The sequence below is a fragment of the Mauremys mutica genome, chromosome 3, assembly GCF_020497125.1.
Source record: "Mauremys mutica isolate MM-2020 ecotype Southern chromosome 3, ASM2049712v1, whole genome shotgun sequence".
Taxonomy (NCBI): Eukaryota; Metazoa; Chordata; order Testudines; family Geoemydidae; genus Mauremys; species Mauremys mutica.
The window spans coordinates 154,233,541-154,257,487 of record NC_059074.1 but is presented as its reverse complement, the minus strand read 5'-3'; the positions used below and the strand labels follow the sequence as shown (position 1 = coordinate 154,257,487).

The following is a 23,947-nucleotide window of genomic DNA, read 5'->3' as shown; positions in this document are numbered from 1 at the left end:
ACAAGGAGTCATGGAAACTATACACAACAAGACCCTGCTTTCACGCACACACAAAGTTGGTGTTAAGACCAAGTGACTATGGGACATGTTTACAAAGCCTGAACTAGATGCTGTGCATTAGGCAAGCTTTTTAATCCCAGGCTGATTTTAAAATCATCTGCCCACATGGGATTTTATCCGCAGCTGCCAGAGGCTAGAAGAAAATGGTAAATGTGCTAGAGCTGCTCGTGCAGTGTGGCACTTCAAAGATTTGTATTTTGTGGGCGTGATGAGCCTGGTGATTCACATAGCTAAGAAACGCAGATAAGATGCAGCCTTGTACTGTGAGATCTCACATTTCAGAAAGCACTGTCTTGTTAAACCAAAGTCACACATGGCATATGATCTTTTAATGTTTGGGGAGGAAGCAAGAGGCTAACTCAGACAAGGTTGGTGGCACTGTATGAAAGGAAAGATATTAAAAAAGGAAGAGGTATATATTGCCACCTATGGTCCAATACATAAAGACTTACTTGGATGTTTCCTTGACAGCAAAACAGACTAAGGGCCAGTTTTTCAAGTGCTCAGCACACATAACTGAGATTAGATTTTTTTTTAAATACCCAGCATCTCCCATTGTGCTGAGCTCTTTTGAAAACCTGGCCCTAAGAAGTCAAACATCAGCAGGAAGATTGTTAGGTCCTAAGGCCAACACCAGTGTGGTTGTGTTGATGCAAAGAGGGATGACTTACGTTATAGCAGTAGACCCAGGAAACAGGCTACAATTTTTGGTTGTGATATATACACAGGAAGTCTGTTATCTTGGTCAAGAAACAACTTTTTGTGTCTGTTTCCCCATCTGTAAAGAAAGGTATAATACCTCTCATCACACGTGCCTTTCCTCCCAAGTGCATGACTCTTAATATTTGTTAAAGTTCCTTGACATACGTGGATGGAAGTCAGTATAAATATACAGTATTAAATTTGAGGGCTCGGGGATACTGTTTGGCACCACAAACTGCTTACATTCTTTATTATGGACTGAATCTTGCTTTTTGCAGTAACAACACCAAAATTGTTCTTTAAACCTGACTCCTTTTTATATCAACAGGCAACACTGTTAGTGTTAAAAAAATTGCTACAGCTCCTTTGTCAACATGTCCCTGTGAGCCATGATGAGTCAGATAATTATAGACTAGAGATACAGCTAGAGGAGAAAAAAGAAGTTAAAAAACACAGTTGATTTTCTTGTTATTCATAATCTACATTAAAATTGAGTCTTCGATTTACTAAGTGAAAAAAGCACCATATTTGATGTTAGAGCTGGTAAATGGAGTTGCTTTCTTTCTCTGCAGTCCTAAATTCAAGCCTGGTTTACAAGAGGTAATAAGTTAAATTAGTTTGCTGATATCTTGAATCAACCTATAATGTACATTTGTTCACATTACAAAACTTCTGCACTGTTAGCGTCCTTTTTAATCTGCAGCTACTAAAAGACTAGTGTTGCTAACTAGAACTGATGTGCACTAACCTAGAATACATGGCATGAGGACATGCTGTATACATTGTCTTCAGCCTGTATCTTTCAACAGTATTAACATTTGCAAAATATACCCATGTATATTTTTTTTAAAGGAAAGATATTTACAGGCAACTCTTCATATTGCTGTGTGGTTGGAAGTCACATCTGTAAATATGCTCTCCTGTATATGACATGATTTACTGTTTCATCCACTGTGTTTGCGTGAGCCTGCACTAGAATGTTGTTGGCCTGTTCCATATGCAGACAGATTATGTCTCTTGTTTACACTACACATGGATTGGTTGGAAACCATCCAAAATTGCTTAGAGGACATTTCAGTCAGTTTAATCAACTGCACCTGCCTGGGTTCACCCAGTACTTTGGCACCGAGGAGCTTACTGTATACAGCAGTGATCTGGTGCTGAGAAGTAAAGCCAATGGAAAATTACAAGCCACAAAATAACTACAAATTAGACAGCTTGGACCTGTGGACAAGTCGGGAACTGATACCAATGTTCTATATTTAAAGGCCTAAAGAAATATCAAGAGTCAGAAAAAGACATGGACGGGTGGATAATGGGGCAAACAGAAAGTAAAGAGACAGGAGAAGGGAGAAGAGAGAATGCACTTAGATCATACTTTAAAACCAAGGATCTCAAGCACTTTACAAACATAAATGAATTAAGCCTCAACATCCTTGTGAGGTACATATACATAAACATTATTATAACCATTTTTAAACGGGTAAGATGAAGCACAGGGAAGTAAAGTGATTTGCCCAAGATTGCTCAGGAATTAGTGGCAGAGATGAGAGTAGAAGGTAGGAATCCTGACTCCACATCATTTGCCAATCACTACACCAGCTGAAAGAGACGAAGTAGGAGAATAAGGGTGCTTACCCAGCACTGTAAACCTACTCAATCTAAATCCCAGGTCATCTCTAAATTACATATGCAACAGGAAACCTACTTGCTTAGCTCTTGATCCTGCACCATTCAAATCAATGGGAATCTTTCCATTGACCTGAACAGGAGCAGGATCAAGTCCTTACAGAATCCACGCTTAACTTGGGCCAGCACTATATACACCTCTACCTCGATATAACACTGTCCTCAGGAGCCAAAAAATCTTACCGCGTTATATGTGAAACCGTGTTATATCGAACTTGATTTGATCCACTAGAGCATGCAGCCCCGTCCCCCCCAGAGCGCTGCTTTACCGCATTATATCTGAATTTGTGTTATATCGGGTGTCGTCATAACGGGGTAGAAGTGTATATATATTGTTTACAACATCACAATTCACCAAGTGGTAAGCAATTATGATGCTCCTAGCATCACTACATGAGCCAGGCAGGAGGAGGCAAGATTTTAAATAATTTAAAAAATATTATTTAGCTTTATGTACCTTTTCAGAATAGCTTTTCCAGTCACTGCTTATCATCAGGATGTGTAGTCAAATAAAAGCCCTCTCAATCTCGCCTCCTCCTGCCTGGCTCCTTTAGTGATGTTATGGACTGATGCTTGGAGCATCATAATTGCTTACCACTTGGTGAATTGTGATGTTGTAAACAATGGATTGCAGAATCATTGATCATCAGAGAGGAGAAGGAAGAGGCTGGGACTATAAAGGAAAGATTCTGTTTACCACATGCATTTTGTTAATTAAAATATTACTTTACTTATCCCAGTGCAGAATCTGGGTATTTCTACCCCAAAGTCCTTGCTCCCACGAATGCCAGTATTTGCTTGAAAGAAAAACTTAAACAATTACAGAAACATAACTTTATTGGGGTAAAATGTGGTAACTTTAACCAAGCACAGCCACTCTCCATAAAAGTTTAGGATAGAAAGTGAAGAATAACATTAAACTTATTTGAAACTTCAGGGGAACTTCGGGAAGCAATAGGTAATTGTTCATACTGGAATTTGGTGAAGATATAGGGGTAAACAGACCTCTGGAATCCTTCACAATGACATGAAGTCAGGACCTTATTTTTACACCATATGCAAAAGATGGCACCATCACCACAACAGTGTTCCCTAACTTCATGCTAGGACACGGGTTTAGTACTTAGAAGAATGCTACCCATTGAATCACCAGTATCTCTTCCTACAAAACCTGGGTTTTCCTTGGAAATCTTCCAACCTTACATTCTGATTCCCAAACCCGCGTAGGTTTGTGAGAGCTGATGCAATCACAGCCAAAGGTGATAGGGATCTGCCCTTTTATTTTTTTTAATTTGCATGAAAGAACATGGGAGTCTATCTGTAAAGCTAATCTCTTCTTGCAGTTCCATGCAATTAATACAGAAACCTAAAACTTCCATTTCTGCCATCATTACCATTTACTATTTTAACTATTGGAACAAGCAGAAAGCGTAGATTAGCTATGACAGACAGGAGGTTTTAAACACACACAGGTGGCTTAGCAACCAGAAGCTCTGAGAAAGAAAACAGAATGAACAATCCAAAGGTAATAAAGATTTGTGTAAATTCTTTTCAATTTGGATGTTTAACTCATCTTCCACAGAATGTGATACCTTTGCTGTACTGCAGCTAAGTGCCCTAGCTTGCAATTCTACCTCCTAGGTAGCAAAATGCAAAGCTTGATTCTGAGTGGGCGTTATCGTCCTGCAATTCCACTTGGCTATGATAGGATATCTGGTTGCTCAATACCGCCTATGATCAGGCCCCACATTTACATTGCTACAAAAGTTGAGGAGCAAAAGGGAAAGAAGTAATAGTTCTGTAGATTTATCAAATACATTTGGAGTGTGCTTACTAATTTTGTTAATCTATGCTTTTTATAAAGATATATTTGATGTAGCATTTACGTTTCTACAAGCAAACCAGTAAGCTATAAGCTCCAGTATATACCACTGTCTTTCCTTTGCAATTAATTCCCTAAAAAGGTCATAAAACATTACGGATGAGATAGATAAAGATTTCTTAAAAGTTTTCTCATGCCCTTCTCTTAACTTTTTAAAGTTGGGATCTACTCTGAAAAGCAGATCTGTTAAAATACCATTATTTGGTGCTTTTTTATTGTCTCTCAGTGGCACCTGATCAAATTTCCTCAGCTTAGAAGTCAGGCTGCCAGCCTGGAAAATTTACCCTGGGATCTGAGAGTCAAGATGAATTATTTCTTTGTCATGCACCATCACCAGTAGTAAAGATTCTGTATATACAAGCTGTCTTCAGTTAAACCTGTGCAACTCCATTTTCTTCATATAATGCCCTCAATGGTACCTCTACTATCCTATTGTTTTAACTGGGTTTGCACAGGTGGAATGGATTGGAACTTAATAAACAATGCTGTTGATGATGCACAAGAAAGAATAGAATCTATTTCCATCTCCCAGAGCTGTATTGGCTCTACAGGACTTGTAGAAATAAAAACCAGTGAAAACACGTTGTCACCAAAGTCAGCAGATATGAGTGAGCTGCTCCGTTGAGTAAAGAGTTGTTTTACATAGACTCATTTAAAAGTAAAATCACGTTTAAGCTTCTTGTCTTCATCTTCAAGGTGTTACATGATCTCTCTTCTGCCAATATCTCTAGTCTCATTTCTGTCCACTCCCCCTCTCGCTCACTACATTCTTAAAACAAATTCTGTTATGTGCAACTGTCACACCATTCTCCAAATTGTGCACCATCAGCAGTGTAATCTGAATCTTCAGCACTGCAGCATTAGTTGGCAGAAGGCCAAAGACAGTTGGCCCCCAGCATCCCATTCCCTGTACTGGGATATGTGCTGGATCTGGAAGGGCATCGGGGCAGCCTGGCTCAATTTTCATTCTCTTTCTTCCCTCCCTGGTAGGTGGCTAGAGTTCCTTCTCCATGCGGTGCCCCTCCAGTGGAGGATGGGCAACTGCAACCATGTGATGGGTTTGGAGAGAGCTTATTGAGGCGTAGCCTGACTGAATTCTTACTGCCCCACTACTGGAGAAGCTGCCAGCTCCTGGGTGTTACCTTACCAAGAAGTGTGTGCTGCTGTGATGGTGGTCATGGTTACACCGTGAGCCCAGATTAGCATGTCCACGTTCAGCTATTATTTTCGCATGCTGCTAAAATTATCATGAGGAAAGGAAGCAACAGAAGGGAAAATAGTAATTTTTAAAAGTTTATATCTTGGCCAAACCTGAATGGAATTTCACCGGATTAAGAAAAGGTTCTTTTCTGGCCCCAGGGCTTTCTCCTTGCTAAATATCAAATGCCTGCTGCAAACAATGGTGCTATTACTGCTTCTCAAAGAAAGGTTACAAGCAGATTTTATAACTGAAAGTGTTAGGCACCTAAATATAGATGTTGTGGTCATAGTTCAGGGCAATGGCACCTGGATTCCCCCTCTTTGGTCCAGCAAGGGCACCTTCCCTTGGCTCCTCAGCAGTCACCTCTCCTGGGTGGAAACTTGCTTCTCTCTCCACCCTGACCAGGGTTCTTCAAAGCTGCCTGGAAGGCAGAGAGTGGATAGAGGGTGGCCTAACCCCACCTTCTCTGGGGGAAGAAGAGTACTGATCACCCACCCCACTGTGGTGGCCTTTTGCTCCACACACACTGAGTTAAGGTGTGTGGCTTGACCCAGTTTAGGGTCTTTTACATTTTCTCAGACTACCAGGCAGTCAGAGACTGTAGGGTGGGAAGAAGTCCCCACTCCTTTCTGGCTGTAGTTACCTTACTCATCTCCCAAGCAGCTGTTGTACCCTTTACTAGGGCATTTCCCACCATGGGGTGGGTGTCATAGATTTGGCAGTGCACTGCACTGCCTCAGTGTCCCTACTTTTGGCTGGAGACATTGTCCTCAGCATGCTCTGTACTGCCTTTGGTTCTCTGGGAAGGGTAGGCAGAGAACTTACATCCCTGGCCTGTGCTTCAGGATTCAAGAGAATTTCCCTTTAAGTCAGTAGCTCTTGGCACCTCCCTGGAGAAGGAGGCAGTCTCATCCCCTCTCTCCTCATGTATTTGTCTGCATACTCCGGGAAGGTAACTTGATTCCTTTTGGATAGTGGCCGGGGGATCCACCCAGCCTTCTACCCCCTCCTCCCTGTCAGCTACCCCATCTGCATTTTGCCTTGCTGTTCTGGAGCTGAGGGGGATTGATTCACCCATTCTGCTTTTAAAGCCATAATAGCAAAAAATATGGAATATCTGACAATACACGTACAGCCAGCACTCTGACCCTTCCTGGGTCTGTATAGAAAGCCCTGCTGTAGGTAAAGCAAAGGTTGTTAAACAAGGAACTATAACCCAGGTTTCACATACAGAGCATTTGATGAGCATTTCGACATGGGGCTTAACCATAGTCTTAGCAGTGCCAGTATTCCTCCATCCAATAAACATTTCCCCACTGGCCACCACCTTCCACTCCCACTGGCCATCTGAGGGATCTGTACCCAGGAGGGTGCAGCCTGGCATGTGGGCAGTGGTTTGGGGTGTGAATGTGTCAGCAGGAACATTATATGCCCTGGCTGCTCTGGCTGGGTGGCTCCCTCCCTCTGGAGGTTTAATCACACAGGTAACTCTTTGAGGTCGGGGGAAACTGGCCTTTCCAGCACTGCACCGGGCCTCAAGGCCTGGACAGGGCAATCCTGGGCAAAGTAACCCCACCGGTCACATACGGAACACCACTTCCCCCACTCCCCGAGCTTCTTGGAGGTGTTTTCCTTCCTTCCAGTCATGGGTTTCTGCATGGGCCTGGTCCCTGTCCTCTGATTCCACTTCATCCCTATTTAGTTTTCTATCAAACCCTGGCTGACTATGCACATATCAGTCTGCCAATTACCCCGTTATCATTAAATCCCTAGGATATTTGTCTGCTAACCCTGATTTTAGGTCAGGGTGGCAGTTTATAAAATTGTTCTAAACTCATTAATTTCTAGGCCTCATCAACCCCCCCAACCAGTTCCTCATTTTCTTACATAACCCCTAAGTTGAAGTGAAACCTTAGCATAGGTCATGTCCCCATTTTTCTGAACTCCCTGAACCCTTCTCCTATGCCCTTCAGGGGTCAGCTTAGACTTTTGCAACATAGCTTGTTTACACAGCTCATACTCTTTAAAGTCTTCTCTGTCCATAAGGATGCGAACGTTGAGAGCATTTGTCCCTAACAGTAATGAATCCCATAAAACTAATTCATTAAAGCATGAGCGCATTATATGCACCTGGCAACTTGAAGAGTTTTATTAGAAATCAGATAGATTAGATATCTGCATCCAAACTGTTAGCGATCACACTGCTAGAGGGAGATGATTGGCTCTGTCAGCATAAAGCAGCCTAATGCTACACAGTAATTAGAGTGGGTGGCAAACACCTTTTCCATTCCTTATTACACTGGGAGATGGCTGCCTTCTCTAGGAAAGCTGTGTTTGAAAGGTAAAACAACAACAACAAAAAATCATCTTAATCCATTTAGCCTTAGTCTTAATAATGTAAGAAGAGATTTTGCTTAGGGGGGAATTTTCTTTCTAAATTATCTTTTACAGAGCACCCTTGAGAAGCCATTTTTTAAAAATTAAACAATCTGCTGCTTTATTGCAGAGTTTTAATTCCTTCTTTCTTTTTTTGATTTCTCTTTAAGAAATGGATTGTTGGTGTTTGTCCAGTGGCGGCAGCGGTGGTTGGTTGTTAGTTTGAGGAGTACTTTATTTTATTTTATTTATAATTGTATCAACAAATGAAAAGGGAACAGTTCTGTATTGGGGCCTGGGAGATGGTCTGATCAATAGTTCTCAGCTGGGTTGCAGAATTGGGCCTCATGTTTCTAGCCCAATATTGAAATTTGGTTTTGCTTGTTTGTTTGTTTTCATTAAAGCCTTGGCTCCTGGAGTAATGCGATTCTGAGAATCTCAGACTTCACTTAAAAAAAAAAAGTAAGTTTCTAGTCATCATGATTGGGGAAAAAAAAAAGATGAAAAATTGATCCCTAAAGGCTCAGACACTGGAAGATAAATTAAAAGATCCCCAAATTTCTTAATTTTCCAAGATCTCATAATTTTTAAACCAACCTCCTGATTGTTTGGCCTGACTCATAATTTTTGAATGCTTAAAGTTAGCAAGGCTGCTATCTTGTGGGGTCATTGTGACTATTGAGCATTGTGGCATGTACACTTCAGTAAGAACACATAAATTATACTTGTAAATATATATCTTTAATTTTAAATTCTCCTTTGTATATGCACTTAATGTCAATGCTATCTTTGGCCATATCTGCCAAATTAATAAAAAATATTATATCATTGTGCAGTGCAGTATTTTAGGCTGAGGGACTAGTTGAAATAGCAAAAAAGGATTCCTGGAAAGTTCATTAGAGGAAAAAAATGTGTTTGTTTTGGAGGTCACAGTAGGAAAAAGTGAATGGCTTGGGGCTTGCAGGTGGAAGCAGGTTGAGAATTTCTGGATGAGATGACCTAACAGGCATCTCAACTGTAAACTCTTTGATTCTATGTCTTGTGCCTCCTAATTCTTCTGTATTCTGTCAAGGCCACCCTTCCTCCTTGCAAGGGGCTGTGCATTGGCATTTCCCCCCCTGTTAAAATGTGTTTCTTCTAGAAATTGCCTGAAACAATCTCTTCTTTTGGATTTCAAAGTTCCATTTGTAGATATTTTTGGGGGGGGAAGGACATTTGGGAGGGAAGAAAGAGTGGAGGGAAAGAAGCTTTCTGTTGCAGTACATCAATACAAATTTGCCTCCCAATACAGTATTTTTAAAAAGTTTTCCGTTACAAACACAGCATGTGTGCTGATGCTGGATTAACCTAATGAGCTTAAGATCTTATTTATACATGACATCTGTCAAGACAGAAACAAGGTACATGAGTCCTCTTAATCCACTAGTTCTAACCCAACACAGCTTTCACATGGTTTGCTTCCAGTAGAAGAATGCCTTAAAGGAAACAAAATACAACGGGACAATGTGTAGCTCTTTTAAGACAGGATCCTGGGAAGTAGGAAAAGTTCATTGTAATTAACAAGGCTATCTACAAAACTAGGAGAATTCTTGATGAAACCTGGGGAGAAAAATGAAATGTTCCAGTACAGGATGAAACAGTAAGTTTTATTGTCTTCTATTCTTTACCTGATCATCTGGATATTTTTAACAGAAAATAAAGCCAGGCAGAGAGACAGGATGGGCTGTACACCTTCCCACAGTGAAATTGCTAACCATGTTGCAAAAACTGGAACTAATCCTTTGAATAAACCCAAAGGTATCCTGCCTGTCGATCCTGGAGAGGAAGCATTTTCAATTCCATTGCTGGTCAAAGGCTCCTCTTGTTATGATATTGACAAGTTCCCTCAGAGAGGGTCTCTGGGGAAAGATCACCAGCTGGAAAAGGAGGAGAAAACATCAGAGCTGATCAAAAATGTTAACTTCCATTTGTCATCTGAGGATCTCTCTCTTTCCGAGATTCATGAGGAAGAGAAGAAAATTGAGAGGACAGCCACAGAGGCTGAAATAGCCATGTCTGAGCTGATTGAGTCTCAAAAACATATAGCAGAAGACATACAGATCAAAAAGCAAAGCTCCTGCGAATCAGAGGCAACAGCTTTCACTTGGGACGACAAGAATGAAAGCAATGCAAAGCAAACCCCAAAGAAAGGGAAGAAGCAAAAAAGCCATAAACCAGCAAAACAGGGTCGTCTTTGCAAACCCAAAGAAAAATCTACCCCACCTATAAGCAAGACTGAGAAAAAGGTGGATTTCCCAGATCAGCTTGTTAAAGCTCATCAAAATGCTTATGCCTACCTAAATCCCAACCTCTCCAAATATGAAGCTATCCTATGTATGGCCAATCAGGCTACCCAAACTCAGCTGCTTTTGCAGCAGATGGTGAGCTTTCTAGTGTTCCGCTTTGATGAAATCAACCAGCTCTTGGAAGAAATTGCCAATGATGGGGAAGAGCTCCTCAAAGAGGTGGGAGGGAATCTGGCTTGGCCAGCTGGAAAGGGGGATCCAAATCAGCAGCCAGATCTGTTGCAGCAGTTATTGCAGTATACAGTCAACAAAATGCAGCTGCTAAATGGAACAGTGGCTTCCCTTACCTCCAGTGCCCTGCAGGAGACATGGAGCTACTTACAATCTGCGGCCAGCAACTTGGAAGAAAAACTGAAAGCAAAACAAGGCTTTGATGAACGCCTGCTAAGGGCAATAAAATTGCTTGAAGCCGCTGCAGTGATCTCCTCTCAGGCCCATGCTGATGATAGGACTCTGTATTCAGAAGACAGTGGCATTGGTGCAGACAATGAATCTATCAAAGAGTTCAATTCCCTTGATAAACTTGGAAGGCAAACAAGCTGCGATTCTTGTGCACATGATCATCCATCTCAGAAACACACCAGAATACCAGGAGAACATCAGTGTAACAGCACATTGTTGTCTGTTACAACTAGATCCCATGACTGTGCACTTGAAAGGCATTTTAAGGATATATTTTACCCATCTGTACACAGCAAAGGAACAACTTCTTCTTCCCTTGGGGCAACACCAGAAAATGTTTCCACCAGGCTTCAATGTTCAGATGTGAACAAAAGTCCTTCTTTTAATTCCCTCCAGTCTGATGCCGCCCAGGAAGGTGAAGATTTCAAAGACTGCGAATCAATAGATTCTCCTTCTGCAAATGAAGAGGAAGAGAGTACCCCAGAGGAGGATGACAATGATAATATAAGTCTATCAGAAATGGGGAAGAATGCCCTGCCCAGAAGGCCAATGTCTTCACCTGCAGTAACAGATAAAACAAGGAGGCCATCCGTCAAAAGGATAGAAAATCCAGAGAATGAGGAGATGATACTGAAGATGAAAGATGCAATCAGTGAAAAAATCAAGTTTGTCCCAGCTAAATGTGGACAAAAGGAGTGGACAGAAGATGAAGGTGTAAAAGCAGCCCTAACAGCAAGACCCAGTACAGCAAGTGGTAGCCAGAAAACCTTAGTTAAACAAAGAAGGTCCAGGTCAGAGGAATCCCTCAGGAGCCGTGCAGAAGACCCAACCCTTTTAGAACTTCAAAGGACCCAAAAAGATCTCAACAAAAGATTAGAAACATTTTATATGCTTAATGGGAACAAAGAAATAGATGGCAAGCAGGAGATCCCGAAGCCAAGAGCAGCAGCTTACATGCAGGACACTGAACATGTTACACCCAGATCTTCTACCAACAAACTGAAGGCATCCCTCTCTAAAAACTTCAGCATATTGCCTAATCAGGATAAGGTCCCTTTACATAAATCCGAGCAAAACACTGTCAGTCATCCAGATGAGAGAAGAGGAAGGAAGCCTATAAAAGCCACCGCATCCACACAGGATTTATCATACAGGAAAGAAAATGAGCCACCTGGGATAGAGAAATTCAACAGTAGTGGCTGTGCCCCTCGGAAATCTGTCAAGAAACTCATTGAAACTTTTAGTCCTTCCGAAGGCCTTGTGAAACCTACACATTTAAGAACTTTAGGACCAATAAAATGCATCAGAAAGTTTGGACTTCCAGTGATTCCTCCCACCATTCCCCTTCATAGAGCCCTGGCACCTTTAATTCACAAGCATCGTGTTTCACCAATAGGAGACATAAACCTTCCAAACACAAATGCATCCCACTGTAACTTTCCAACTGCCTTTTCACCTGTTCCAGAATTAAGCAGAAGTGACACAAATGAGGAAACTGATGAAGACTTGGAGAACTTGCCACCACCACCTCCTGAAATGCTAATGGACAGTTCTTTTGACTTATCTGAGTCTGAAGAAAGCACAGTAATGGAAGAAAACTCTTCAGATGTTGCCAAAAAGCCTGCCAAAACAGAGCTTCACGCTACAAAGAGAATGCACATTTCTCCAAAGATAAAAGCCTCTCTACATTCCATTGACTTATTACCAAGTAAAAATATCAACAGCCCCAACATGATTGCCAGTAAAGTACTAAGAAACACTGGGGTGGACTCCAAATTTAGAAAATATTCATTGGAGCTGAATTCTACCAACATGTTCATCCACAGCCAAGAGGATAAATTAGCATCCCAAAGGGACAATGAAATGAAAGAAGCTGCAGATTTGTATAAGCAATCACATAAAATAATACCTCTTCAAAATCCCAGTGGAGTTTCAAAACAGAACAGAAACTGCTCAGAAAGTAAAGAGCCTGGCACAAATTTAGCATCAGTGCAAAACCAAAAGCAAATTTATCCTGATTCACTCGGGAGAAACGAGAAAAGTCCAGCTTTTGTCAGAAGAATCTCCCCAACAAGAACACCCCCTCCTTCTCCAGCCACCGAGAAACGACTCTCGAGTCCATCTGCATATCCCAGACACATCCTGCCAACTTTTAACCACTTTCCTCCTACTCACAGGCAACCTAGTCCCCCAGTTAACCCCAGAGTATCAAGCCCTCCAATGCAAAAGAAGCTGCCTTCTTCACCAAACCAACGAAAACTGCCTAGCCCTCCAGTGGGGCGCAAACAAAGTCCACCAGCTCAGCGGAAGTTGTCAAGCCCACCTGCTCAGCGCAGAGAGGCAAGTCCACCTCCATTTTGCACCACCCCTTCTCCCCCAGCCTCTCCTTCACGGTCACACAAAGTACTACAAAACAGTTTGGATTCTGGTGATGAGCAACAGCTTTCTCCACCAAAGATTGCCACTAATGCACATTCAATATTTTGCCCAGCAACTCCTTCTTTATTTGAAGCCAAGCCTCCATCACCACCTAGCAACTGCACTACAGAGGTTGCAGGCCAGCCTGAAGTTTCAGCTTTTGCCCAGAAAAACAGTGTGCTGCTCAGGCAGTGTGGGGATCAGCAGAGGAGGATGGCTCTGAGTGCTGCTAACCCTCAGCCTTTCATAAAGAGAAGTTTCTCTGACCGCAGACCAGGAGTTTACCTTCGACTTCCAGCTCCTGTCTCAGCTGGCAGTGAACCTCTACTTAACCAAGCAAGGTGAGAAACATTCTACTTTAAGTCAAGCACTTTGGGTTGTATTTTATGCTGTGCTGGTTTTTTTTTTTTTCAGTTTTTGATGAGAGCTTAGAACAGTCAAAACTGTCCTATTTACGTGCAGAACTGTCCTATTTATGTGCAGAATAGCAGTGCAAACATCCACCATCCCCACTAATATTGCTTTAACCAAGACCTAAATAGACCATCTGTCGGGGTGAAGATAGGTCACTCTGCGTAGTTCATTCAAGCCTGTTTGTCCTGTCTGCTGAGGCTGGCAAGCAGGGTAATAATGAATGCCATTTGGAAGCATACTGCAGATCACCAGATTCAATTCACAAAAGATATGAAATAACCTTTAGATGACTAATGATTTAGGTTGGATTTTAATTGGCAACCTATCATCAGTCCCTGAGCTAGCCAGTTGCCCAGTTGAATTCTGTGTTTTAAATATTTCAAAGCAGTAAGCACAGGTAACTTGCAGGCGGGGACCTCTTAAACTGTAAAGCTCTATTTATAAAATTGTTACTTGAGGCCTTGAGCTAATTATGTAGATCTAATTTTTCAAAACTGGTCACTGATTATGGGTGACTCAGTTGATGGGTGCACAATTTGAGCCTGGTTTTCAAAGGCACAAGGCACCTGTGGCTGCCAAGGACTTGGAGGTCTGATTGCTCAGCTCTTCTGAAAAAAATCAGGCCCTAAAGGTCACATGATGGGCATGCAACAATTGAGTCACCCATAGTCAGTGACCACTTTTGAAAAATTTGACCTTTAACCTCCCTACTCTTTAATTTACTCAACCACAAAGTGGGTATACCTCTATCTGAAATCACAAGACGGGCTATGACACTAAATATATTCTTGGCAAAATATTTTGCAATCATTAAATGGCATGTAAGTGTAAATGTTGTTCTAATTTTTCCCAGCTTAGTACCTTAAGCTAAGTAAGCTTTAAGATACACAAAAGAATTAAGAGCCTCTCATGCAAGTAGTGTTTTACTCATGCAAGCAGTCCTGCTGAAGTCATTTGGACTACTCACTTGAATAAATATTTGCAATTATGCTCCACATTATATATGTGTGTGTGTACACAACTATGTCATCAGCACAGGAATGAGCTTGGCAACTAAATCCAGATAGATCCCAGAAAAACATAGTCAGCCCCCAACTTCTCTCCTGTACTGCGAATGATAGTATATCACAGGTTATCATTACCAAAACAAAACAATGACAAAGCCTTCTGCAAATGCTAATTGTTTTGCATCCTGCACTCTGTTTTATTATACATTCTACTCTGTGACATTCTAAGCAAATTTTATCTCCTAAAGGTTACTTTTTTTTTTATGTGCAGTGTGAAATCAGCGTTGTCTATACCAATGTCTGTTGGCTAAAATGAATACTTTCAAAAAGGCTTTATGTCAAACCTCATGAGAAGAAAGTGCTGACAGTTTTATAGATGAATTTTAAAAACAGCCTATTATAAATTGTTAGTTTAATTTCTGCTTCAGCAATGCGTATTATCTGTGTGTTGCAGTTTGTCGCAACACAATTGGTAATATAAAAAGACACTGCACTAAACCATAAAAAATCATCCTTTGAATGAAATATTTTGTGACTCTTTTGGGATATCTATCAATTTCTGTAGAAAGAATGAAATATTTATTGAGCCAAATTCAGCTCTCTGTTTACACCAATGTATATCCAGAGTAATTCCACTGAGCTACTACAGATATATACCAGGGTGAGAGTGGCCCATTATTTACAGCTTGGACTGATTTAAGATGCAATATTTTTTCTAGGTTTAAAATAAATAAAATAAATTGCCCAGCCTCAGCTTTATAGACACTGCTTTGAATGTCATAATATACATATCAGAGCCATAATAGCATGCATGGTGACAGACAGATGCCAGATGTTTTAGGAATCTGCCCACTTACCCAAACCATTGAAATACCCAGTATCACTGCCTATAGAACCAGCACTTCATGCTCCAGGTCTAGGATACTGAAATATAATGGGTTCCACTGATCGGAGCCTCGGCATGCTGAGGCACAGACACTGACTCATAGCCCTAACGTTTTCATTAACAGTACAGTACGCGCTGATTCATCACTCTCCTCAGAGCTCACTAGCCATACAAGGCTGCCTCAGCGTCTCATTTCATTCCCCGAACAGAAGAAAAAATTCAGAATACTTCACCCTTCAAACATCAGTACTAGGCATCTGCCTGCACCATACCCTGGATCCCAACACCATCAAATTCTGGGGAAGTTCAGATCCAAATGTGAACTTCATATTACAGGCCCAGCTGAGGGCAAATCTCTTTTAACCCTCTCCTGTCCATTCACTCCACCTTCCATTTCCTCTCCTCACCAAGCCTAACAAGGGCCCTTCCACACCCCTGGCCACCCTCTCTCTGATGAGAGCCAGCAGTGGCCCTCTCCCACCAGGCTGACTCGTTCTCCCTGCCAGCCTACTTCTCTGCATGGACCTATTCTGGGATCTGTCAGTTCCTCTCCACACCTGGATGGCCTCCTAATGTGCACAGCAGGGCCGCCCAGAGGATTCAGGGGGCCTGGGGTCTTCGGCGGCGGGGGCCTTGCCGCCAAAGACCCGGCGGTGGGTCTCGGAGCCAAACGACACCTCCCCCCCACCACCGCTGAATTGCCGCCGAAGACCCGGAGCAGAAAAAGCTCCGGGGGCCCGGGCCCCACGAGAGTTTTCCAGGGCCCTCAGAGTGAGTGAAGGACCCTGCTCCAGGGGCCCCGAAAAACTCTCCTCTTCCCCCCGCCCCCCCCCCCCCGGGCGGCCCTGGTGCACAGCTACCTCCTGTGATGGCTGCCAGCCGGTGAGAAGGGACAGGAAGTGGCAGCAGAGGGAGGCAGGACACATCGGGAGTGCAGACCAGAACAGGGGTTACTTTCCAGGGGAAATGGAGCCAGCTGGAGCTCACTGTAAGCAAGAGTCCTGACCCAGCCTGCCTCTCAGCACGTAGAAACTCTGTCTTCTTCAGTACAGCACCCCCTACCAGCTCATTATTAGCCACAAGAAACTGACCACACTGAATTTAGGAAACTGATCAAACCTCAGGTGTTTTACAAGGGCCTTTTTAATGGATATATAATATTCTCACATTCCAAAGCCTTAAGGCAGCTACAAAAAAAAATACATATTGCCAGTTTCTATAGTGAAACAACATGCCACAAAAATGTTCCTCCTTTCCCTCCTCCAGGACAATGCATTTTTTTTCTTCCCAGAATTACATTGTCCTGATGCCCAGCAGGGGCGGCTCTAGCCATTTCGCCACCCCAAGCCCGGCGGCATGCCGCAGGGGGCGCTCTGCCGGTCACCGGTCCCGCAGCTCCAGTGGACCTCCCGCAGGTGTGCCTGCGGATGCTCCACCGAAGCCACAGGACCAGCGGACCCTCCACAGGCACGCCTGCGGGAGGTCCACCAGAGCCGCCTGCCGCCCTCCTGGAGACCGGCAGAGCGCCCCCCGCGGCATGCTGCCCCAAGCACGTGCTTGGTGTGCTGGGGTCTGGAGCCGCCCCTGATGCCCAGGCAGACAGTAAAGTGCTGGACCTGGAACAGGTTTAACATGTGAAATCTTGAGACCCTAGAGAGACAGAAATGGGGGATCTTTACACTGTCGGAAAGGAGAGAGCCTCAGTTTTCCACTAAGAGTATGCCTCTGGTCCTGGAGAGCCTGTATGTTATGATGTTGGGAAAAGATATTTTAGATTATTAGAGGTTGCTCTCACTAATTAGTTAGGGAACTAGGGAGGAGAGGGGGAGGTGGCTCCACAAGATCTCTCTCTTATGAAGTAGTCCACACACAAGCATTGGAGAATCAATGATTTACCCCCATTTTTGAGACCTCTATGCATCTTTTGGGATTTTTCCTTCCATTTCCCTGCACTCTGGTAATTGTCCTTTTGCTGGGAAACAGACTAGTTAGGCTGCCAGGCTTGGCCCTAGGCAGAAGCAAATACAAACAACCACATGGGTCCCTGTGGGTGATCCTGTGGTGACCCAGCAATTCATCTCAGCAGCCCAGTTTCCCTGTTCAGTAGCAGGACCAGAGAGAGTGATAACTTCCATCACATTCTGCCAGTAGTATAGATGAGGGTTAATACAGATAAATGGAGTTTACTCACTTTTCATTTGGGGAATGTGGAGTTTAGCTTAGTTTACCCACTTCTTTTTTTTAACCTCTACACCATTGCATTCTGAGCATCAATAGCTTTGGGCCCTGTAAATTGTAGGTCAGTCTTATATGAAACTCTGCTAGTTTTCCTGCACTCCCAGTGTTGCACTAGAAAATTGTGAATGTCCTCTCTCCAAGCGTATAAACGTCCCATTTAAAACTCTGCAGGGTATCAAGATAAAATATCTTAAACATGTCACTAGCCCCGATTAGAGCTGCAGCTAGAGCTCTGCACAGCTACTGTTACTTTATAAGTACCAAGAGGTTTCAGTATCCAAGCAATGACTACTGGATGCTCTTTGGACAGATAGATGTACAGAGCTACTTTGCTCTTTTCTGGGCCTGGCCTTAGGGTAACAATCAACGCTGGTGGGCACATTTTCAAGGCATACCTCGCATGACGCTTTGCTCAGGCAAATCCTATTAATTCTTAACAGGATTTGTCTGCATGTGTGTATAGTAAAAAATAGTATTTCGGTTGTACTGTTGCTCTCAGATTAAAGCCCTCCCCCATGGGTACAGCTGAGATGGAAGGAAGCTTAAAATAAAAGCTATTTGGATTTCATTCAATTCAGAGAAAAGAAGAGGAACTGATTCAGTGACACAGGACCAAAAGCAAAACTTTGAATATGAGTCCTCCCAGACTATGGGGAAGTCTGGATCTGGATGAGAGATTCATGCATAATCCTCTATTTATATGCGTGGCTAAATCTATTCATCCAGTACCATTCTAGCACTAGTTCCACCACAACAGAGAGGCAGGACAATCCAGTGGTTAGAGCATTAGCCTAGGATACAGGAGTCCTAAGTTTAAGTCCCTGCTTCACCACAGACCTCCCATGTGACCTTGGGCAAGTCACTTAGCCTCCCTGTGCCTCAGTTCCCTGTGTGTAAAATCAGGATAATAATTCCAGCTGGATAGAGGTTAAACACCATTAAAGATTATGAGGCAATCAGTTACTACAATAATGGGGAGAAGGTCTTAAGTACCTAGGATAAGATAGATAGAAACTTCCCTTTTGGGGAATCTGGATCCCAGCTTTGTAGCTCAGGCCTTTCTCTCATTGTAAGTGAATCTATTTGCCTATCTGTACATTTAAACACATCACAGTGGCTTTCATGCGATCACATATTACAATGTTTGGCTCCAAACTGAGTTTCAAGGAAAGGAGACTACAGTGCACTTGGCATCAGGAAACAGGGTCCAGAAAGACAACCTGTATTGTATTAAGCAGCTGAATTGGAGGAAGGCTTTGCAGAATGCCTTGCTGCATTTTGTTTTTAATGGGTTAACATGCTCTCCTTAGCTTTTTAAAAAAGGACATGATTGATTATCCTCTTTTCTTAATCCTCTTTTCTAGCTGCAGCATGGAGGAGAGCCCTAGAAAGGAGGGCGATTCCTGGAACAGCACATGCTTCTCTGAGTTCAAGGGATCCAGCAGGTCTGCTTCTCACCCTGAACTCTACATCGTGGGCCAGGGGCTCCACAGGGAGTGACGATACAATCTGCTTGGAAGATGGACGGTATGGCTCAAGGCAGAGGACCTTCGTGTGATTAAATATCTTAGTCCCAGGCTTCAGACCAAATCAAAGAGGAATAAATACAATATAATTGCACCTGCAAACCCAAATTGGCTATGACTTCCTAATTAAATATGAGCAGGGTGCTTGGCAACTGCTTCTCTCTTTCATGGTGTTTTACAATTTTACTAAAAGACTTACATTTAGTACCAGAAACAATAAAATATTGGAAAGACACAGGTCAGATCAGTACTATTTTATAAAGACAGAGTCTTGCTGCCAAATCTTTTGTTGCACAATTTAACTAAAATGGTCACAAAGGTGCAGAAATTAACATTAGATGACATGACATTTATTCAGATGGGTTCAAAGCTTCTGTTTTAAATCAAACCCACAATCCTGCATTTTCCTGCTAAGGATGAAGTCCTGTCCCTATTGGAATCAATGGCAAAACTCCCACTGACTAAGTGAAGCCAGGACTTTACCCTATGTGTTTCATGGGCATGCAGGGAACAAAATCAAGTCCAGTTAATAAAAAATAAAATGTTTTTTTAAAAAAAAAACAGAATAAGATACATTCCTCCTGCACAGAGGTTTTTGATCTTATGACCTATGTTTAACCATTGTGTAATCTCATCACTTCTAGTTCCCAGAACAAGAACCTTAATCCTTCTTAGAAAAACACTGTAATACCTAATCAGCCATTTTATAAATACTAGCGCACCTACACGACTGCACATTTTACAGTATATATGGGAGAATCCTATTCTCCCATAGGAAGGTCTGTTCTCCTTTTGATCCATGAATTAAGACAGGATTTATCCCACTTCCACTGAAGATTCTGGAAGGATCCCTGTTGACTTAAATGGCAGTTGGATTGGGCCCTAACTGTCGAGCAGCTAGAGGATATTGGTAGGCAGCTCCAACGTCTAAGTATGAGAATTCTCTTTCTTAGATCAAGTGAAATAGCAACTCCTTTTGGAGCCAAGGCTCCACGGCTTTCGTCCAAAATCCTTCACAATATGTATATTTTTTAAAACAGTTGGGTATTTTCAGGCTATTGGACCTCTAGGTTTTGACACAAAACCTCATTAGCTCTTTGTAACACATTCCTAATCTAAGCTATTGATCATTAGTTAATACTAGGTTATAAGAGCAACCACGGAGATATAGGTTCAGTATTTTTTCAGCTTTGATCAAAGGATTAGGGTCCCCTTTATATTAGTATGCAGCTTTTTAACTAATACTGGACTTCTTTCCAAATGTGATTTGGACAATGTAAAATCCGGGGGGGGGGGGTGGAACCCTATAAAATCCCACCCTTTATTTATAGATTTTTCTCTGGTTCTCAACACTATGGTATCTGAGCATTTCACATACACAGATGATTTTTATCCTCACACACCAGTTTTACAGAGGAGGAACTGAGGCACAGAGAGATGAAATGACTTGTAGAAGATCTCATAGGAAGTCTGTGGCAAAACTGAAAATGGGACCTTTACCTCTTGAGTCCTAATCCAGTGCCTTAACCACAAGACAGCCTTCCTCCGTCTTCTTTTTAATACACTGAAACAGTGCCATTCTCCACCAATGACGAGGTGAAAGACCTCAATACTAGCATTTATTCCATTCAGTTATTACTAAGTAATTTAATTTCCTCTCTCACTTAAGGCCTTATGCTAAAATTTCCTGTCTTCGATATTATACAAATGGCAGGTTTATCAAAAAGTGTTTGTTTATGTTTTCCAAGTACCATGTCCTGCCCTAGCCCAAGACTAATAGCACATCAAGGAGGAGAAAAGTTGATGGTAGATATATCCTCTGCAAAAAGATTTCTACTGGCAGAGAATGTCCAGGAATCCAGTGATCTGGAAGAGCACTTTGCTAATCCACTCACCAGGAGCAATGCATGTCCTGGTAGAAGCAGCATAGTGTATGTGCTAACTGGCTAGGAAGCCCAATAAGGACTCTTGTCTTGAAAACCATGTACCCTTGAGGATGTGATGCGTGTGCTGACATGTTAACTCAGGTGCTTTCCTAGCACTGTCTTGGACATTAGGGAGGAAACTCCCTGGCAAATGAAAACACACACAGCTTATGCAGAATTTTGGAGCTGGCCTGAATATGTTGTAATGAACTGACTAGTGTGTATTATACTACTACCCTCTATTGGATAGAATCTGAATGGCTCAAGTGTGTGTCATAGAACCTATACTACTATAGCTAAGAGATTCTCTTTTAGCTCAGGGGGTACTGAGCATTTGGACAACAAGAGTCTATGTTCTAGTCAAGGGGTAAGAGGGAAGGTCCTCTCATGGATCAGTAACTAATTAAAAGACAGGAAACAAAGGGTAGGAATAAACAGTCCGTTTTCACAATAGAGAGACGTAAATAGCGGAGTCCCTAAGGATCTTTATTGTTGAATAGCAGTCAGGGCCGGCTCCAGACCCCAGCGCGGCAAGCACGCGCGTGGGGCGGCCCTTTCCCGGGGGGGCGGCAGGCTGGGCCGGCGGACCTGCCGCAGTCATGCCTGCGGGAGGTCCACCGGAGCCCCAGGACGACCAGACCTGCCGCAGGCATGACTGCGGAGGGGGCGCTCGTCCCGCGGCTCCAGTGGACCTGCCGCAGGCATGACTGCGGACGGTTCACTGGTCCCGTGGCTCGGCTGGACCTCCCGCAGGCATGCCTGCGGCAGCTCCAGCAGAGCCGCCGGACCTGCGAACCATCCGCAGCTGCGGGAGGTCCAGCCGAGCCGCGCGACCAGCGGACCCTCCGCAGTCATGCCTGCGGGAGGTCCGCTGCTCCTGCGGCTCCGGGGCGCCTCCCACGCATGACTGCTTGGGGCGGCCAAAAAGGTAGAGCCGCCCCTGATAGCAGTGGCCCCATGTTCATAAATGATCTGGAAAAGAGGGTGACCAATGAGGTGGCAAAGTTGCAGATGATACAAAATTACTCAAGACAGTTAATTCCAAAGCAAAGAGTCACAAAAGGATCTCACTAAACTGGGTTACTGGGCAACAAAATGGCAGATGAAATTCAATGTTGATAAATGCAAAGTAATGCACATTGGAAAACATAATCCCAACTATACATACAAAATGATGAGGTCTAAATTAGCTCAAGAAGATGTTGGAGTCATTGTGGGTAGTTCTTGGAAAACATCTGCAGCTTCAGTCAAAAAAGCTAACAATGTTAGGAACCATTTGGAAAGGGATAGGTAATAAGACAGAAAATATTGTAATGCCAATATATAAATCCATAGTACGCCCACCCTTGAATACTGCGTACAGGTCTGGTCACCTCATCTCAAATAAAGATGTATTAGAATTGGCAAAAGTACGGGCAGCAAATATGATTAGGAGTATGGAACAACTTCCATATGAGGAGAGGTTAAAGAGACTGGGACTATTCATCTTAGAAAAAACATGACAAATGGGGATATGATAGAGGTCTATACAATCATGAATGATGTGGAGAAAGCAAATAAGGAAATGTTATTTACCTCTTCACATAACATGAGAACCAGGGGTCACCCAATGAAATTAATAGGCAGCAGGTTTAAAACAAACATAAGGAAGTACTTCACACAACACAGTCAACCTGTGGACCTCATTGGCAGGTAGGGTGACCAGATAGGAAGTGTAAAAAATCAGGACAAGGGGTGAGGGTAATAGGTGCCTATATAAGAAATGGCCCCCAAAATCAGGACTGTCCCTATAAAAATCAGGACATCTGGTCACCCTATTGGCAGGGGATATTGTGAAGGCCAAAATATAACTGGGTTCAAAAAAGAATTAGATACGGTCATGGAAGATAGGTCCATCAATGGCTCTTCAGCCAAGATGGTCAGAGAAACAATCCTGACCTCTGGGTGTCCCTAAGCCTCTGACTGCCAGAAGTTGGGACTGGACAACTCAGTAATTGCCCTCTTCTGTTCACTCCCTTGGAAGTATCTGGCACCCCACTGTCGGAAGTCAGGATACTGGGTTAGACGGACCATTGGTCTGACCCAGTATGGCCATCTGATGTTCTTAGTCTTGTTGCTGCATGAGGTTCTGAGTGGCCATGATGTGCAGTATCGTGACAATATTGACAGCCGATGTGGCCATGGTTTTGTTACAGGATATTTTTGGCTAATGCTTGTAATTGCACATAAATCCAACATTCCTGGCACCGAACTGTTTTATAACTTTTGTAAGATTTTTTTTACTGCTGTAAAGTAACCCAGAGTTTATATGTATTATATAGGTGTGGATATACTCTCTCTCACTCTCTGTATATATGTGTATACTAAGAGTGTAAATATTTATTCAAAATGATTTTTGCCTGATTTCTTTCACAGAGTGTTAAGCATGTACTCTGTGCTATAAAAATAAAGGAAATGTTTTCAAGTGCAGTGAGTTAATTTTGGTTTCTTTTTAAGTGGAAAAGGCCCTTATACCAATTTTTTTACATTGAACCTTCTTTAACAAAAAGTATGTTCCCCTAGGCTAAAAGATCCCAAGTGGAGAGGATTGGCATAGATAATAGCTGTCCTGGCCTATTAGCCCCTTTGCTCTCTAATTTAAGCTTAGTTTGGTACTAGCTGACAACATTGTATTAATTTCAGTTGAGATTCTATGTAAAGTTACTGCAAACACAACCACCTTGTGGAGGCAGCAGCCAAAGGGTTGACACTGGAAAGTGTTCAGTGAAGCAGATCCTCATTGCAGAAGAAGCCGGCATATCTCTAGACACATGCCATCCCCTGCTGTACACGCCGTGAAGCTAAACGCAAGGTAAAATTGCACCTGTGCTTCTAAT

At 42.8% G+C, this 23,947-nt stretch overlaps 2 protein-coding genes across 4 annotated transcripts in view; one reads left to right on the top strand and one right to left on the bottom strand.

The window, feature by feature from the left end:
• The window catches only part of CLIP4 (CAP-Gly domain containing linker protein family member 4), a 47,205-nt gene extending 44,189 nt beyond the window's left edge, over positions 1–3,016 (bottom strand). For all 3 annotated transcript variants that reach the window (XM_045011958.1, XM_045011953.1, XM_045011957.1), the window contains exon 1: positions 2,909–3,016. The gene's annotated coding sequence lies outside the window, so the exon portion shown is untranslated. The remainder of the gene's footprint in view (positions 1–2,908) is intronic.
• PCARE (photoreceptor cilium actin regulator) lies at positions 1,252–19,489 on the top strand. Its single transcript, XM_045011952.1, has 3 exons — positions 1,252–1,362; positions 9,603–13,416; positions 18,985–19,489. The coding sequence occupies exons 2-3, from the start codon at positions 9,629–9,631 to the stop codon at positions 19,118–19,120; spliced, it is 3,924 nt and encodes a 1,307-aa protein (XP_044867887.1). The 5' UTR covers positions 1,252–1,362; positions 9,603–9,628; the 3' UTR covers positions 19,121–19,489.
• The last annotated feature ends 4,458 nt before the right edge of the window (positions 19,490–23,947 follow it).